Below are 20,163 nucleotides of genomic sequence, written 5' to 3'. Positions count from 1 at the left end.
GCACAAACAACTCAGAATGCCACTCCATAACTAATGTTATTTTGCAGAAGCTTTCAAGACAGCATACCTAGAACAAACGGCTGCAATCTTAAGGAGTCAGACAAATCCTGAAACAGAATCTTTATCCACTTACCAATTTGTGAGGCTTGTTACCTGTGGTTAATTGTATTCCATTCATACTAAATCATGGAACATACTTACAAAGGGGTTTTATAGACAATTGTATGTGTGTATATACAAATGTATATATATATATATATATATAAAGAAACAAAGAAAAACAATCAAATCCTTTACTGCTACAGAACTATGCATAAACATCAATTTTTCTTCCAATTAATTGCTTTCAACATTAGTTTTAGAGCATAGCAAATGTGTTGTTTCCAATGACTAGAGCAAGAGGGATTACTCATTTACATGTTTATTTCAGGCTGAGGTCAAGTCTCAAAAACTGTAAAAGTCCTAAATGGGCAAACATTTTCATACAGTAAAGCAATTGTATTAAATGTATTATTAAATAAATACTGCTGTCTTCCATAGTTTTTTTGTAATGTAATTGAAATGCCTAATGTGCATCACTGACAGCACATTTTATTGTCAAACAATCTTATGGGATAGTAAAAGAAAAAAAAAGGCCATCTATAATTCCTCTACACTCACAGAATAAATATATTGTTCATGATTTGTTTGAGAAGTTTGAATGATAATTGAAGTGTCAGTGCAAAACTTTGCAGATGTCACTCTTAGGCATGTCAATATAATCAGTCAGTCTGCTCTGTTGCCTTAAGGGACACTAAACAATTGGAGAGAAAAAAAAAACACATAAAAAAACAATGCTTCCTTATCGGTAGGGAGTTAGTATGGGTAACTCCACAGAGTTTAAGATTAAGGACAGTTTTTTTTTTTTTTTTAATGCAGAATGACACATTTCTGTACTTCAATGTCAACTGAGCAATACTTAATTGACACAAAACATACTTAATAGGAAACATGTCCTTTTTAGTATAAACATTGCTTTACTTCTAATGATTACATATTTTACTGTATTTTACTCAAAGGCATCACCGAAAACTTTCCTTTCTGAACAGGGTGACTGATAGATCACTGATATGTACATACATGAGGAATCTATGATGCAAGTGGGTGTACACTGACAGAATTGAAAGACTTAATTAGTGCAGAAAACACTTTGGGGTATTTTGGGTATAAAGACATCATGCTGAAAAGTGAGAGGTGTATAAGTATGCTCTTTTGTGGAAATAAGATTTATTTTGAAAGAATCCATTGGGAACAATTAAACATCTCACAATGAATCAAAATCTGGCTTGTCAGAAAGAGGAAGCTTGTTCATTTATGTGATTTAGAGAGAAATTGGCATGACAGGGGAAGGTCACTTTCAAAGACCTGTACAGCATGACCTTAGTGACAGCAAAAGAGTGTTAGGAGATGTTAAGGGCATCACCAATAAACTAGAGATTAACAAACAAAAACAATAAATAATCCGGAGATTATAACAGCCACAATAAATTTTGTTTCAATCAAAAAGTAGCACAAGGAAAGTGTACTATAACCAGGTCTCCCTAAGATGTGAACACCAGACCTGTGTTAGAGTGGACGATTGGAGAAACAGTGATAACGGTAACAGGATTTTGCTTTTGGACTTTGGATTGATTATGGATTACAGATTGTGTATGGTTGATTGTGTGTGTGTTTATTATTAGTTATATCTGCAGAGTAGGACCCTGTGCAACAGTTTGAGAGGAGCTAGGTTTTTATTTGTTTTGGTTTGCACACTGTACGTTTCCCTTATTGTTTCCCAAGCCCCGTCTTTATATCCCCGGCAGTGTGGGCAAACCCCCCCCCAATAGTCAGAGTAGTTAGAATCAGAGGCTGAAATGTAGATGCCTTGATTACAGGTAAAGGTAAAGGGAACTATTTTGTCTGTACTGAGTCTCTGTCATTTCTGGGCCTGCTTTTAAATCAGAGAATTGGAGGAAATGACAGAAAAGTGATTTATTTATGGCATCATTTAAGGCTTGAATTTAAAGAGCTGAGCTTGTCCATGCCAGGCGTCTTGATGTCAAATAACTAAATAGAAAAATATACCAACTGCCACTCATTACATTTGAAGTGATCTGTGCAGCTTTGGGAATTTCAAGAGGCTGACAACTTATGTGTACTTGGTAAGCAGATTGGACTGCATTTTACTTGAGGGAACACAAGAAAACAAATGCTCATGTGAATTAAAACACTTCTGTACTATATGGAAAGGAACCCCACACCTACCCACCCCCCAAAATCCAAAATAAAAAGTTAAGAAATATCTTCATGCCCCAACTACGTAAACCTACAGAGATTAACACAACTAATTTGTGCCATTTTACAATGTTTCGTCTTTCATTATTAATGAAAGGGACAATTATATAATAATTATTAGTTTTTATGTTTGTAACTCACAACTTTCTTTAATCAGGACAATTTAGATAAAATATGTCAGTGGAGCAAAAAGAAAGAAGATAAAGGATATTAAACTTGTCCTGCTAGTCCAATTCCAATATAAGGTCAATATATGACTATTTGAATCTGTAGTAAAAGTTACAGAAGTCATTCAGAGTATGCTGTTCAGTACCAAACCAGACATTAATGAATTCATACTCCTGAACTTTCACTGTGCAGAGAAAAGATGAAAGTACAGTATTTCTCTAATGTATAAGCCCTGCCCTATTAAGTGATTTATTGTATGCATGTATGTTTATGTCTAAGCCATCCATGATAATGTAAGTATGTTTTTAAGAGGTTCTCTATTCCCCCTGTTGTTCTAAGAATTACTGTTACAAAGTTGTTTCCCCTAAAATTATATCAATCCTTAAAGATGATAACATACAGGAAGCAATACTTTTACCTCATTTATTTGAGATAATTTTATTGCCATAATATATAGATAGAAACATATACAGTACAACTGCCTAGTAAATATCTGACATTTCATTAAAATAAACAAACATTTAAGTAGCTTATGTTGTTAAAAGCATTATGTTGTTAAAATAGTTTTGTAAACAAATGCATTCTATATATCATCATCATCATCCTCAGCCTATATTGATCCACTGCTGGATGAAGACCTCTCCAAGATGTCCCCACTTGCTTATATATAATTGTCAATTCTTTGTCAACTGTAAGCTTAATATATACAAATCAATTGTGATTTAATTCAATGTTTGCCTTTACTGTAACTAACAGGGTATTGTTCCATATTCATTAACAGGAACACTTTTAGGGATAGATTGAGGAGTAAATCAGATTAGACAACACTATTAGTATGACCTCAGCATGTCAAGCCATTAAACCCACATCCTTTTAAGATTAAAAGGATAATTTACCTCAAAATGTGGATGGTGTGCATTGAACATGCACATGAAATTGGTCATTTTTCCATCCAGAATAAGGAAACTAGTTTAAATTCTAGAACTTGTATTTTGCCTATCAGATTAATCTTTCATATATCCCAGCAGAAAGCCTGCTCATTAGCAAGATAAAGAACAGGGCAGGATGAGTTCTGTGAACATGTCTGTATTATCTTTCACCACTGGGGGCAGCTTGACTCAAGACTGCATTCCACTGAAACCAGAGCAACAGTCTAGGCAGCTATCAGAATGAGAGAGTGTGCTGGAGTGAGCATCGCTTCCCATTCACTGCTGCGGATCTGCTTTTGTGTACACATTTCTCTGCTTCCTCAGAAAATCAGATGCTACTATGGGAACTTCTGTGCAGTGGGGTACAGGGCACAAACAAAGAGAGCTGAATTCTGGCTGAGGGAAGTTGTTTAGCAATGCTGGAGAGAGAACATGTTCTGTCGCTGCCCCTGCTGCTGCTACCGCTGCTTCCTAAATGTAAAAATGAGATACTGCAATGTCCATGAAGTGCAAATCACCTAGATGAAGCTTAACCCTTTGCAAGTGCTGCTTTTTTCTGTTTTTCTGCTTTTCTTTTTGGGTTTGCCTGCCTGGGCAGACGAGGGGTAATGTTCCAAAAACTGTCTGCCTCCTGCGGGTTGCAGTTTTTATATCTGGCTGTCAGCGTACATTGACTTTTCCAGTGCCACTGACACTGTCATACTTGTGGCACAGTGAACAAAGACTGAAAAAGCTAAGAACAAATCCTAAAGAAGTCAAAGCATGGGTGAGTACAATTATATAATTTATTTTTAGACTACATTAAGCTGCAATAATATTTTGAGAACAAGATATGGATATATAACTAAGTAAAAGCATGAATGTTTCTCTAAATTATATATATATATTCTATGTTATGCTGTAATATAGAATATAAAATATAAACATGTAATAATCATGATTAAAGATCTACAATCATTAATATTGCTTAGGAAATTATAATTAATTACAGAAAAAAATACATATTTGATTTAATATTATTCAGATATAAATTAAGCCATTTCAATTACATTTAATCTTATTTGTAGATTATTTTTTTTGCTGTTTTTTATTGCAATTTGTTTCTTTTTTTTTTGTAATGACATTAATAGGTAAGGCAAATATATTTGTAACAATCAGAAACTAAAAGCTGACAAATTCAGTGCAATGACAGCATTTTTATTTTCTATATTATAGGTTTCAGTGCTATCAGACTACTAAGCAGATCAGCTGCAGTACTAGTGATAGCTCCTACTGTACTACTGACAATGCTTTCCTCAGCTGAACGTGGATGCCCTAAGGGCTGTAGGTGTGAAGGCAAAATGATCTACTGTGAATCGCAAAAACTGCTAGAAATTCCCCAAGGGATTTCAGGGGGCTGCCTGGGTCTCTCACTGCGTTACAACAGCCTGCAAAACCTCAAGTACAATCAGTTCAAAGGGCTGAACCAGCTTACTTGGTTGTACCTGGACCATAATCACATCAGCAATATAGATGAGAATGCCTTCAATGGCATACGCAGATTGAAGGAGCTGATTCTGAGCTCCAATAAAATCACACAGTTGTTAAATAACACATTCCGACCAGTGACCAACCTACGTAACTTGGATATATCCTATAATCAGTTAAGTTCCCTGGGATCTGAGCAATTTAGAGGCTTAAGGAAACTACAGAGCTTGCACCTGCGATCCAATAATCTCCGAAACATCCCAGTTCGGATTTTCCAGGACTGTCGAAACCTGGAATTCTTGGACATGGGCTACAACCGCATACGAAGTTTGGCACGGAATGTTTTTGCTGGTCTGATACGTTTAAAGGAACTTCATCTGGAGCATAACCAGTTTGGAAAGCTCAATTTAGCTCTCTTTCCACGTCTGGTCAGTCTACAATTTCTCTACCTGCAGTGGAATAAGATCAGTGTCATTGGTCAAACAATGTCCTGGACTTGGAGCTCTTTACAAAAACTTGACCTTTCTGGCAACGAAATTGAAGCATTTAGTGGACCAAGTGTTTTCCAGTGTGTACCCAACCTGCAGACCCTCAACTTGGATTCCAACAAGCTTACATTTATTGGACAGGAAATTGTGGATTCCTGGATTTCGCTCAGTACCATAAGCCTCACGGGGAATATATGGGAATGTAGCCAAAACATCTGTTCTCTTGTAAACTGGTTGAAAAGTTTTCGAGGGTGGAGGGAGAATACTATTATCTGTGCCAGTCCCAAGGAACTGCAAGGGGTGAATGTAATGGAAGCAATCAAAAATTACAGCATTTGTGGCAAAAGTACCTTTGAGAAATTGGATACAAGGGTTCTGGTCAGGCCCACTTTGAAACCGAAGCCCACCAGGCCAAAACAGGAAACCAAACCCGAGGCTCCGTTTCTGCCTACCCCTGCTGCACCCAAATCAAGCTCTGAGACAGACCATGACACAGAGCATATCTCCTTTCATAAAATCATCGCAGGGAGTGTAGCACTCTTCCTTTCAGTACTGGTGATTCTGTTAGTGATTTATGTCTCTTGGAAGCGCTATCCTGCTAGTATGAAGCAACTGCAGCAGAGGTCTCTGATGAGGAGGCGCAGGAAAAAGAAAAGGCAGTCACTAAAGCAAATGACTCCTACTACCCAGGAATACTATGTTGATTATAAGCCTACGAATACTGAAACCAGTGAGATGCTGCTGAATGGAACAGGACCCTGCACATTTAGCAAATCAGGCTCCAGGGAATGTGAGGTATGAACCATTATGATAAAAACGCCTTTTAAAGCTGGCAAAGAGTGGTGAATTTATTGAACTCTGGTGACTATAAAATAGACATTGCTCTGTACTTGAGTCCAGCTTAGCACATCCATGTCACTGCAATGTGCATTCATGATGCCAGTCACTTCTGTAACATACATTATCAGCTCATTTAAAAAAAAAAAAAAAAAAATCCATGTCAACTTGCTTTTGATGAAATTTTCACCTGCACATTACACATTGTAAAAAATATTTTGAGTACATATTTGATTTTTTTCATTATCTTTTTAAAATAAATATTAATAAATATAATAAATAATCCTTCCCTCATCCGTATGATCTCATTTTAATACTAATAAATGCTGTGTGGTATATATTCATTATTCATTTTTCTTCACCTAATCCATTCAACATTTAAAAGCAGTAACAATGCGTCACTCAGAGCATTTATCAGACAACCAACTCCAGCCACACTCACAGAGCATATATGTATTATGTATTATATATATATATATATATATATATATATATATATACATATATGTGTGTATGTGTGTGTGTGCGTGCGTGCATTTGCTTATGTGTATGTATGCAGATTATGTATCTCACTTTACATACAAAACACAAACTTAAAAGAAACTCTGCAAGTAAAATATCATTAACTTGATCTATTCAGTTTTCCATCAGATAGTTCTCCATAGAAATGCTGAGGCAGCAGTCAACACACTATGAATATATAATGCATCAATGTTTTCAAAGCGGATAACAACCTCTTCTGATAAGTAATTTTCTTTAGTGTAAAATTAAAAGCCAACAGCTTTCAATTTCTAACTGTTGATGAAGGAATATAGTAATTGTATGTCTATCATGCTCTCTATCTATCCCTCTTTCTTGTGTGCATATACATATATATATATATATATATATATATATATATATATATATATATATATATATATATATATATATATATATAAATAAGCAGTGGTGTAGGTTTGGTTTCAGAATTGGGGGGGGACGTGTCCCCTACTCCTATGGAGCCAGGTATATGTTTTTGGGGGGGGCAATGTAACATTCTCTCAACATTGGGGGGGACACATCCCCCCCATCCCCCCCCAAACCTACACCTATGTAAAAAACATTTAATCTATCATATCTTAACCTGCCACCTTGCTCAACTTCCAAAAATTGGGATAGGTGATGGTTAGTGAATTTCTACTTAATATTGAGCACTTTCACTTGTTGAAGCAGTAGCTAAGTTACATTTGAGCCTTTTGGCATCTGTTAAATCAATCCCCTAAAGCTTCAAATCTTCCCTTTTGTTACTGATAATTTGCTCATGGCACTGAAATTGACGATGACCTTATAAACCCAAAGTTATCTATGGCCATCCCACTAACACACACTGCCAGAACACATATACAGCTAGTTCCTATCATAGCTCTAATTAACTGCAAACTAATCTCCTATTTTTGCCTCTTTAAAATTCTAAATACACAGTCAGATATTTGAATGCTGTATTCTGTCACTAATGCCATTTTGACAGAAATATTTGTGAAATTGTCACTAAATTATATGTCCCTGACTGGCATTTAGAAGACACAATATAGATAGATAGATAAATAGATTTATAGATAATACAATAAGTTAAAGAAACAAAAACAATACTTTTTTTACCTTTAAGTCCATAATATTTCTTGTATATTCTTTTGAATAATGAACCATGATTACCAGCAGATTTACAAAATGTCATGACAGCTAATGTATTTTACTGCAGTTGCCCTCCGGCAAAGATTTCATGTGTTAAAGAAACACCATTTCAGCTTGACAGATTTTGTGTTGAACAGAACACAAAATAAATTATGAGTATACAAATTAACTACAATTATGATTCTACATGTATCATTCTAAAAAATGTATATAATATATTGTAATATATAATTTAGTTTAAAAACTACTATTTATATTATTGAAACTATCTACACACACAAAACTAAGTATGCCCCATAAGGTACATCACCTATTATCCAGTGAAGAATACCATTGGTTATTTAAATGAATGTGATGAAAAACAAATGTTTTCTTTTCCATTTTGTGGTCAATGAAGTGTTATAAAATCTGAAGCTCAATGGAAGGAAGATAACTGCTCCAAAGATTCAGATAATAATTTTGGTGAAACAAAAGGCTGCCATCACAAAAAAAAAGACACACATTAAAATGTTAATTGATTGCATAGTTAACCCTTAGTTAACCATTAAAACTATCATGGGCCTTATGAGATATTTGATTTAAATACCAAAACTTTTTGATGAAGCTTTTGCTTTCATTGTAGTATTATTATTATTTAGTAATTTGTAATTCAAATAATTATTTGTCAAACTAAGAAAAAAAACTGGAAAATGTAAAAGAGATGTGGCCATCATAGATATACATATAAAAAAGGTTAAAGCACTGTTGCTATAACCACCTGAGCTATCATGAAGTAGTCCTAAATATATTTTGTGCCTTAATAACTCAATAACTCACAAATCATCTGCTACTGAGAGCAATATGTTGATATTTTGTTGGGGAAAACAAAGCCATGGCTTTTTAAAGGATTGAATCAAGATTACTGCATCACTAAACTTGATAAATAACAATACTACTACTACTACTACTACTACTACTACTACTACTACTACTAATAATAATAATAATAATAATAATAATAATAATAATAATAATAACAGCATAGAACATAAGAACTTATCACAATTCATCCAGTTTTGTGGTGAGAGGAAACATTAAAAGATGATGACTGGGAAGGACGTATGGTGGCTTAAAGGGTTATCTAATCATGTAACTTATTTCAAAAATATGATGCCCATACTAGACAAGTGTATTTTAACAATAAATATGTAGCATTATACAGCTTATGTTTATCTCTAAAAGGTTAGCTTATAAACTAATATACTTTAGAATACACATAGAAAACATAGTTTGATTGATATGGTAATCCCATCTCTCAGCCCTCCTACACACAAATAGCGATCTTTCCAAAAAGATTTGCGTTCTAATAGAAGATTTTTTTTCCCCAAAGTATTCCTGAATCTTAAAAGATATCAACTGAGTAAAATGTGTATGGATTCTATAACTGAACTTACAAAAAGATATGCTTCACTATTGATGTGTTTATATAGAGTTCCAGTGTGACAAAATGTAACTCATTCTGTGTAAAATGAGTATCACTAGGCTTTCAAACTACAGTATTATCTCCCTGTTTGTTCAGTTCACTGACTATAAATTGACATGACAATGAAAGTATAAAACAGAATATGATGAATGTGAATAACATTTTACCAAGATAAGTTTAATTTGCAGTACTTCGGTACAAAAATATTGCAAAAAGCATTATAAACACACACACATACATGCATATGTTTGACCTACATAACCAGTAGCAAGATATTACAAAGTTGTAAATAACTAACAACCATTCTATTTGACTTGTTTGTGTTATATAGCCACGTTTTTGTTATTATTATTATTTTTAAGTAGCAGTATTAGTGACAGCTAATATTTGCTGTTAATAATATTGAACAATATAATCCATATGGCAACCAACCGAATCAGCCTATTTAAGCCCCGTGAATTAGGATATCTCATTTGAGAGAGTTGGGGTTTGATTCGAGAATGATTTATTTTTCTGACCTCAATATATCATGATTTTTTTTTTTAAATGCTTTAATTCATTGCTCATAAAATTAACTAAACTTAGCTGTTGCTAGCTGCTACCTTCCACAAATTATATATATAAAACAAAGCCAAGTATTTGAGGGGCAGGCAAAAGGTTAGAAAACTTATGTTCAGACCTTACTCAAGCATTATAATTCTACCCTAGGTGACCATTTATGATCACATTAACGAGGGACCTTTGCACCTTTTGTGGTCACTGGGAGATGTTAGAGCTAAGAGTTAATAGAGGCAGGGAATGCTCAACATTCTCCAACACAGTTCCTTGTGATGGACAGCCTGTAATATTTCTTAAATCATCTGGCAGAAATAGTACAACTACAAGCACTGTCCTAAAGGCAGAAGGAAGCTACGCAGACTGTGGCTTCTTGCCGCTTTCAACAATCTTGCCATGTGAAATAACCAGCTCTGAAAGCCATAACTTCTTCATGGTTAGAAAATGTAAAATGAATGACAAGGCAGAAATGTATAACATTGTAACAGCTACTACAGAGAATTATAATATGTATACAAATTGCCGGAGAGTATACATTTTAACACATGGAAATGAAATGGAAATCAGAGGAATATATACATATATATATATATATATATTTTAAATTACTATGTGAAATATACTGTTGTTTTTACAATATAGCTTATATGTATACAACATATAAATCTTTCTCCAGAATGGTAAATATGAGCACTAGTAGAGATTTAAGGTTGTTTGGATGTCACACACTTATGAAAAATCATATTGTGTGCTTCAATTAAAGTACTGTGTTTTTAAGGGCAATTCTAGTTAAAACACCCAAGGAATTGAAATTAGCTGGCAAGCTCATTGACAGTTTTAATCTCAGAAGGCATTGGGTGAATGTGAATAAGGTCTACAAAGATGTATACTGATGATACTCTCAGGGATTTATAACAATCCACTTGAGATGCAGTACATCTAAAAATCTATAGAGTTTTTTCCAAAAAGTTCATCGTGTAACACGTATTCTGACAGAAAAAAAAAAATCTTCAGACAGCTACATTACTTTATAATCTTCTCTGCAGGAGAAAGTATTTTGAAGTTGTATTTTCCCTCCAATTATGTAGTGCCAATGTACATAATCACTGCCTGTGAACTGTAATGCACCTAAGAATCAACATTTACCATTCTTTGAAAATAAAAACCTAAAGCAAAAATAAACTCATTTGAAGCAGTACATGTGTTGACCCTCCTCATGCTGTCCCATCTGGGACAATTGCACAAACTGAGTTATTGCTTTGAAACAAGTAACAGAAAAGCAGCATATCCTTCGCAATGATCCTTTAATGTATTCTGTGTATGATTAATGGAAGTGACTCCTAAAAAACAAATCACCCTGAAATACTGCAGAGCAGTCACTGAATCTAGAAGACGGTGATCATAATTTAAAATATACTGATGCTTGAAAGTTGTTTTATAGAACAATAGAAAGTCTGTAGTTCTATGGATTATTTCACAGAGCTAGTTACTCACTGCATCCATAGCAAGTACAGGGATATGTTGGAATTTCTGGATATATATATATATATTTTATACAAAGCAAGCTCCTTATCTAATTAGGATTGGCAGTCAAAAACAATCCCTGGACAAGCTTGAAATAGCCAGCAACAACTCAGCAACTTTTAATGCTCTTCTGCAATTCTTCTATACAGATCTGTACTCTGCAGTTTAATTTAGTGTTTTATTTATGTATTATTTGTTTGTTTAATATTGTCACCAGTACAGAGATTTATTATGAATAATTGTTTTACTGTATTACACACTATACCTTATAGCATATCACAATACAATGTGAACATACGTGTTTGCATAGGAAATCTGAACAGCTGTTCTCTGTCTCACTCTCACACTGCCTCAAAGTACCGCATGTCAGTCCTGCTCTAAACAGCATGTTGGCAGGCTGTCTATTGGGGCCTGCTTTAGAGACGTTGATTTTAGCTGGGGAATTGAGTGAAATTACCAAACAGTCTTCCTTGTAGAAGGGTGCATTATTGTATTTAAAATGGTCTTTTAATATCCTTTAATGTAAAAGCTCCATTGTTAGTATGGCATTTAAATATATAAAAGAACTGAAAACTAGCTGTTGCTCAAGCCAGTCACAACCTAATACTGGATTGTCATTTTGATTGAAAAATGTCATTTTTGCCAACATAAATCATTTTTCAGCTGTTTATATAATTTCCCAATGAAAAAAAGTGCTGCTTCAGCCATAAATGATGAAATGATTTAAATGGTACAAGTTACATGGGTCAGATTGAAAGAGAAAAAAAAATGGACTTAGAAAATGCGCATTACAACTGCTCAATCTTTGTCATCTATACCCATTTACCACAGGGAGGTTTTGGATAGTGTTTTCCTTGTTATAAGAACAAGGACATACCAGACTGTACAGCATTTTACATTATTAGTATAGTGGAAAAGGAAAGTGGTCTCCAGGTAGTATAGGAGGGAAACAAATAAAAAGGTATCAGATCTGTAGACACAAGCAATGGGGTGATTAACCAACACGATTTTAAACATCTCTTGAGGTGACTGTCATCATCACGTGATACACTGCAATGTCAAGTGGGTTTCAAAGTCAACATAAAAGACAAGACAATAACAAATATTTCAATATACAGAATCATTGGAAAAGTAAAAGGAGGAGTAAACACAATATTGCTCACCTGTACTGCCCCAAGAATGTTACACAGTCAAAAGATCATTTCTGGGAGCCAATAAATAATGTTCAATAAAATGATGAGGGACTTGAATTTAAGAACAACTTATTGAACTTCCACTGACTTCAACATTTGTATATAAAAGTATATAAAAAAACATGCAGTCCAGGGTGGATCTTTAGAATATCTCTTCCTGTTTTTAAATGTGATCTATATAAAAATAATTATCTTAATAATTAAAATGGACAGTTTTTCATTGGATTCGGCATCCATATTTTAATTTTCCACTCATTCAAGTTAAGCCTCCATAAAAACAACCATGTTCAATATTATGCTATGTAGGTTGTATATAAACTACTTCTCTCGATGACTGCAACTGAAATTAATGAAAATCACACCATTACAAGATGCTTTTGCAATCTACTGGTACAGTGTGTAGTGTCCATCTGCCAACATGTGTAGTTAATCAATGTAAATCCAGCTAACTGGTTTTCAGTCAGATAACTATCTAAACAAAATCAATAATTCCTCAGAGGTCATTCAATGTAAATAATTGATTCTCTGCTGCAGTCATCTATAGAATGTATCAAAGAAACACATTATTCTAATGACATGTTACACTCCAGCTCTATATAGCTTATACAAAGACAGCCATTTCTTTGACTGCCTGGATACTAATATTATAATCAAAATTGATTGCCCAAAGCCTTTTCTACAAAGAACAACAACAGTTTTTTCTCATCACAGACTTTTTAAATAATTGCAAAACACAGTATTGTAAAACATTTTGCATATTCAAAGATGTCAATATCTCTCTCTCTCCATCTATCTATCTATGCATCTATCATTCAATCTATCAACAGATAATAATAACATTTGGGAACAGTAAAAATAACTGGCATTTTTTATTCAATAGATGCATGTAATGTATTCACTTTTAACAACCATGCTCTGCTGCATTTTTGTAATGCTTCAGATTATCAATCAAACAGCTCTATTACAACCCACCCATTATTCAGGCTGCTCAGTGAACACTATTGGCAGCTTAACTTGGCTAAAGTAGAAAGGTTTTGTTGAGGGAAAAGTGAGGGGCAGAATTACTAAGTTGTTCTGTTTAACCCTTGACTTTGGAAGTAACAAAATACCAATGTCATGAAATAATTCAGATTTTTCAGTTTGACACTGTACTCTATTCTGCAGTTTTTTTGTTACTATATATATAAACAAATATAAATCTCAAGAAATATCTGGCTTGCCTCTATGTTGCTGACAGATCACGTCAATCAGGAACACCATATTCATTTTGTCATGCATGCAGGAGCTAGACTTATTTGTTTTTGCTGGGTTTAAATGTTTATCATTCATAATGCCTCTTGTGTACATACCAGGAAACCATTAACTGATGATAATTATAGGTCCTATATTAAAGCTTTCAAATGTAATTTGATTCCTGGAAAAAGAAAACCCTTAAGAAAATCAATAAATGTTACATAATTGTAAGACAAAATTAATGATACATAAAAAATCCTTTTGATCTTTTTGTCAATTTATTAACATTATTCATGAGATTGTTTTTTATCAATATAACTTACATTGCTCATGTAAAAGTTAATAACTGTAGTGCTATTACACAACATGTGTGATGGGAAGTGTACATCAACCTTTATGCTCCACATTGCTTACTGCTAACTGCAAGAAGCCCCGGCATCAATTGGAGACCGGTGATTGTAGGAGACTGGCCTTTGTATTAAACATTCATAAATAAAAAGACATCGCGGACTCCTGCAGGATAAGAAGAGCCTGCAAACATTGCTTCATTGTAGAAGTAGACTAATAGGCCAGGCTTTTATTTATTTATTTTTAAAATTATATTTTTTTAATAATTTGCTTTCCAAAGATGCAAACAAATCACATTCAATGTATGGTGAACTATTCAACAAAACTGTGGAAATATGCTTTAAACCAAACCATCAACATTATACTTCATTAATGCATTGTTTATGTCGCAATTGAAAGTTAGTTCAATCACTACAATTAACAGCAATACAAATATACAGCAATATGAACATATATATAGTTAAAGTGAGAAATAAATTAATTAAAACACACGTGATGCTGTTTTTTTAATTAATATACGGTATATATATATATATATATACATTGAAAACAAGAAAGATGCAAAAACTAAAAATAAAAGTTTACATAATTATGTTGTGGAAGGTTCTTTCAAATGTGTTAATGCATCTTTAGAAACTGTATTGATTTCCCTTTTCTTTATTTATAAAACACTGTCAAGTAACCCAGTGTTTATTAGAGACCAGCTTTTGTTTATATGATTATGCAAATCAACCCAGCGACTATTGGAGACCGGCTGCTATTTGAGACCTGGCGAGTATGGAAGTTTTACGGTATATCAATGAATGCTGTTGGTTAGTTCAGCTAATAGACAAATTCCACAATCTATGTATGATCCCAGTTGCACCATATCTACCAGGTAGCATTTCAATTATTTTATTTTTTCTATTCCCATTCTCATCCTAAAGAAACACACACACACACACACACACATTAATCCAAAAGAGACCTTCCCTGTTCCTTGATTCACTAATGAGCTGGTGAAGAAGGAAGGTGTCCCTGCATTCAAACATGGAGAAGGCTAAGGTAGACTTTACCCTTTACTTGTCTGGTGTGTAGCCTTCGGGTCTATGACTTTTCATCACGGGTATATTTCATCACCAACGTCAGTTCATCGACAATTTGCATATTCATCAGCAATTTGCATGTTCAGTTACAAACTACAATATACAAACTCTTTTTAAACTCTTTTATTTTAATTAACTTATTATCATGATTGTTTATTTTTTATTTTTATGTATTGTTATAGAGGTTTCTTGCACTCAGTGAACCTAGAAGCATCCTTCCTGGTTATTAGCCAATGGGATGTTACGTATTAATATGGGATGTCCTATATGGAGTTCGTGTTCCCGTTAGTTAGTTAGTTATATTGCTCGCAGATTCCTGGTTTCCCCAGTCTATATACACGTTCTGGACTGGGGCAAGAGCGTCACTTTGTACTCATCAAAGCACAGGTATTCGGTTTGTTTTCCTGATTTCTATAAATAAACAGCTAAACTGCAGATCGTTTGACTTGTGGACATATTTCAACCTCGCTTCCAAAATTATTATTATTATTTTTATTTCTTGGCAGACGCCGTTATCCCGGGCGTTTTCCAAAATATAAAAGTTTCATACACACGACTTGGGGGCTCACGGTTACATAGCTTGTATTCACCTAGAAACTCCTACATCAGTGGTGGAAACAGCTTATCTCCAATGAAGACGCACATTTCTAGCTGGTGCACAAATAGAACATTGTGCATCCTCACCCATTTCAATTACAGAGCTCCACCGAAATAGATCTCTGTGATTGACAAGCACCAGAAACCGCATCCATGTATAATCTCGGTTGATATGTGGTTGTGAAGCAAAGATACGTTTGATTTGCCTGATTTCATGGATTTCATCAAGATTTTGAGCTAAGTTTTTCGACTTCGAAATGACTCAGAACGGCGCATTTCAGGTCTCCAATTTTCAAAATCGTCTGGGGGAGATCTTCTGACAGTAGGGGTTTGGTGGCGCTGGATCTTTGCCTCTCTCCGAACCCCTCCATCTCCTCCTCCGGACACGCAGCTTTGGAGACAGCCACGCCTCCCGCGCCCACTTCTCCGCCTGTGTCTGCCGCTGCAGCAGCTGCCGCGACCGCACCTGCCACGGCTGTCTCCAAAGCTGCGTGTCCGGCCACGGCAGCTGCTCCCCCCTTGCCTGACGTGCCTGCCCCCGCGCGAACACATGAACGACAGGGAAGAGCGGTGATGCGTCAAGGGGCAAGGACGGCTGGGCGAACTCTGGATAGCCCACACATGGCCACGCTGTTTCCTTTATTTACGTGTTCCCACCATTACCCCTTCTCCTGGTGGTCTTGGAGAAGATCAGGAGAGAGTGAGTGACTGTTCTGCTAATAGCCCCATGGTGGCATCACAGATTCTGGTTTGCAGACTTTTGCAGCTCCCAGTAAGAGCAGACTTGTTCCTTATATACAATATAGTTGGGCCAAAATTAATAAAATATATAAATAAATATTAAATAAATACTTAGATGAATAAAAAAGGAAATACATCGAAATATATATATTTATCTATTCATTTTTTTATTTTTTTTATTTATTCATTCATGTAGGCCTATGTATTTTGTTATTAATTAATTAATTAATTTAATTATTTTGGCACAAATTACCCTCCATATTTATTTATTTATTTATTTATTTATTTCGTAATCGTAGCACATTAAGGAATTTTCGATCTAAATCAAAAGAGTGTAAATTGTAACTGGATATGCAATTTGTTGCTGAATATGCAAATTGTTGATTGACTGACGTTGGTGATGAAATGTTCATGATGAAGGGTCACCAGTGATTAAATGTTCATGATGAAAAGTGTGACAAAAAGACGGGATCCCATTTGTGAATGAAAGACAAAATCACTTGTGTAATCCAATTTGTTTTTCTTTCGTATAGCTTAATACCGTTAATGCATATTTTTTCAAACCTATTTAAGCAGTTTCTGTAAAAGTTGTGATGTTTAATCTTAAGCAACTTGTGAGAATCAATAATTGTGATTATCAGTTTCTGTTTATGCTTTTTATTGTGTGTAATGAGAAGACACATGCATGCACACACACACAAAGATTTGGATTTATAGAAATAATATTATACAAAAAAAATGGAAAGGTAGAGTGATTTATACATAAAATAAAAGACCACTATTTTATGAGATGACTCAATTAAAGGATTCAACTTTCTAAGTCACAAGAAAGTAAAAATAATAATGAAAAAAAGCTTTACCATAGTTTAAATTAAAGCTCCACTCAATAATTGAAACTTAACCTGAAAAAAATAGAAATTATATTGTTATAGCTGGCATACTTTGATTTTAAATTATGTAGATTACATTCAGAATCATGGACCTCAACATCTTCTTAGGTAACAATTTATGCAGATTTTGTTTTTAATTACTTACTTCATAATATAATTGTTAGATGTTTTGACTTTATATAATATTGCTTCCATTAGTGCCATAACAAATAATTGAGTTCCCATCTCTTCTGTCTTGGAGGAGGAGTTTCTGAAATGTGCTGTTTTGACTCAAGGTTGATTGAGGAAAAACTCAATTTAGGAAAGGAAGCAAAACAAAAATGCTGCATTTATGGGTTATTATATAACCTTCTCATATCAGAAGCTGGTCCCACTAGCATTTAAGTTATTTTAAAAAAAGTGAAGAATAACTTTTTCAAATTTGGTCCATGGATATCTTTCATTCTTCTCTCTCCTAATACAGTCAAGATATGTGAACAACTGTACAAGGTTAATCATATTTATGATAAAAAACGATTAGATCAATAAATTAATGATCAGATGATGCTAAGAGAATATGAGCAAAAATGCTCTTTATGCTTGTAAAGTACAACCCAATGGTATGTGTGTCTTAAACTGCCGAATGGAGTTTTTAAATATTTATACATTCATTTGGTTAGTGTTATAGCTTGAACATTTTAAATCTGCTATCTAACAGAATCTGAAACCTGGCCTCATAACTAGATGTAACTAAAGCTTTAATCTTGTAGAGTATAACAATATCTTTGTTTTTGTTTTTGTTTGTTTAAACAATGTTTTAGTCTTAAATTCAGATGACATGCAGATCAACATACTACATAATGCATTTAATCAGTGATTAAAATAACAGATGAAAACTGTACATAAGGTACTTAATTCATCAACCCTTTGCCTTCATGACCAGAGTGATCTTAAGAGATTGCTTTCAACCCTTCCTAATTTGCCATTCCAGTTATTCTAATGATGTTTTTTAGGCTGAAAGTCAGAACTGAGCTACACTAAAATCCAATACTGGTAGGGTAGGGTTTATTTTCCCGATACTGAATAGAGAAAACTGCAGATTCCAGATGGCAGTGTAAACTTTGGACAAACTTTGTTTACTGTCAGGATGTGTATGCATAGCCCAAACTTTAAATATAATAAGTATGGATATATTTATAATTACTAAAAAGGGTATCTTGAGACAGTGGGCAGGATTAAATAAAAAATGTTGGCGCTGCGAGTCACTCGCAGAAGCATTAGCACATGTCTGCGAGTGGAAATCGCGCTGCTAAACTATCGCGGTATTTAATCTGACCCAATTTGAGCTGCATTAAATCAATAAAATATCTGCGAGAAAACACCCTGACAATGCTCTCGCAGCTCCTCTAGTTTTACACACTGCGGAGTTGTCTAAAGCCTCTGCGGTTGAGGCTCTGTGTGTCAGTGAAATAACTGTGTACAGTGCGCTAATAATACATTAGATGTTGCGCCCAACATCCACATAAACGAAATGTTGCTTATTATTCGTGCACAGAGAGAAAATATGTTGCTATTGAATGTCATTTTATATTGTGTTTTGTTCAGCAATGTGTCAGTGTTCATTTCGTTTCGTTTTCATTTCATGACTCGTTTATTCTGCCCTTGCTTTCTTCCTTTCATGTCTTAACAATTGATTCCTTTTTATCAGATCTTTCGTGGGAAAAGTGCCTACTATCGAGTGTATATTATTACACCTCATTCGTACTCACTTCACTGATATACACTCACCTAAAGGATTATTAGGAACACCATACTAATACTGTGTCTGACCCCCTTTCGCCTTCAGAACTGCCTTAATTCTACGTGGCATTGATTCAAAAAGGTGCTGAAAGCATTCTTTAGAAATGTTGGCCCATATTGATAGGATAGCATCTTGCAGTTGATGGAGATTTGTGGGATGCACATCCAGGGCACGAAGCTCCCGTTCCACCACATCCCAAAGAAGCTCTATTGGGTTGAGATCTGGTGACTGTGGGGGCCAGTTTAGTACAGTGAACTCATTGTCATGTTCAAGAAACCAATTTGAAATGATTCGACCTTTGTGACATGGTGCATTATCCTGCTGGAAGTAGCCATCAGAGGATGGGTACATGGTGGTCATAAAGGGATGGACATGGTCAGAAACAATGCTCAGGTAGGCCGTGGCATTTAAACCATGCCCAATTGGCACTAAGGGGCCTAAAGTGTGCCAAGAAACCATCCCCCACACCATTACACCACCACTACCAGCCTGCACAGTGGTAACAAGGCATGATGGATCCATGTTCTCATTCTGTTTACGCCAAATTCTGACTCTACCATCTGAATGTCTCAACAGAAATCGAGACTCATCAGACCAGGCAACATTTTTCCAGTCTTCAACTGTCCAATTTTGGTGAGCTTGTGCAAATTGTAGCCTCTTTTTCCTATTTGTAGTGGAGATGAGTGGTACCCGGTGGGGTCTTCTGCTGTTTTGGCCCATCCGCCTCAAGGTTGTACGTGTTGTGGCTTCACAAATGCGTTGCTGCATACCTCAGTTGTAACGAGTGGTTATTTCAGTCAAAGTTGCTCTTCTATCAGCTTGAATCAGTCGGCCCATTCTCCTCTGACCTCTAGCATCAACAAGGCATTTTCGCCC

The 20,163-nt window shown here is 34.9% G+C and overlaps 2 protein-coding genes across 2 annotated transcripts in view; one reads left to right on the top strand and one right to left on the bottom strand.

The window, feature by feature from the left end:
* The window catches only part of LOC136715967 (catenin alpha-3), a 592,813-nt gene that overhangs the window by 272,959 nt on the left and 299,691 nt on the right, over window positions 1-20,163 (bottom strand). The window lies entirely within an intron of this gene.
* LOC136716096 (leucine-rich repeat transmembrane neuronal protein 3-like) overlaps window positions 3,661-20,163 on the top strand; it is a 121,949-nt gene continuing 105,446 nt past the window's right edge. Inside the window, exons 1-2 of the mRNA XM_066693587.1 lie at window positions 3,661-4,179; window positions 4,629-6,163. Of these exons, the coding sequence (XP_066549684.1) occupies window positions 4,176-4,179; window positions 4,629-6,163 (1,539 nt within the window). The 5' untranslated portion in view covers window positions 3,661-4,175. The remainder of the gene's footprint in view (window positions 4,180-4,628; window positions 6,164-20,163) is intronic.

This window comes from Amia ocellicauda, chromosome 20, assembly GCF_036373705.1.
Source record: "Amia ocellicauda isolate fAmiCal2 chromosome 20, fAmiCal2.hap1, whole genome shotgun sequence".
Classification (NCBI taxonomy): Eukaryota; Metazoa; Chordata; class Actinopteri; order Amiiformes; family Amiidae; genus Amia; species Amia ocellicauda.
This window is presented reverse-complemented; position numbering and strand designations above follow the sequence as displayed.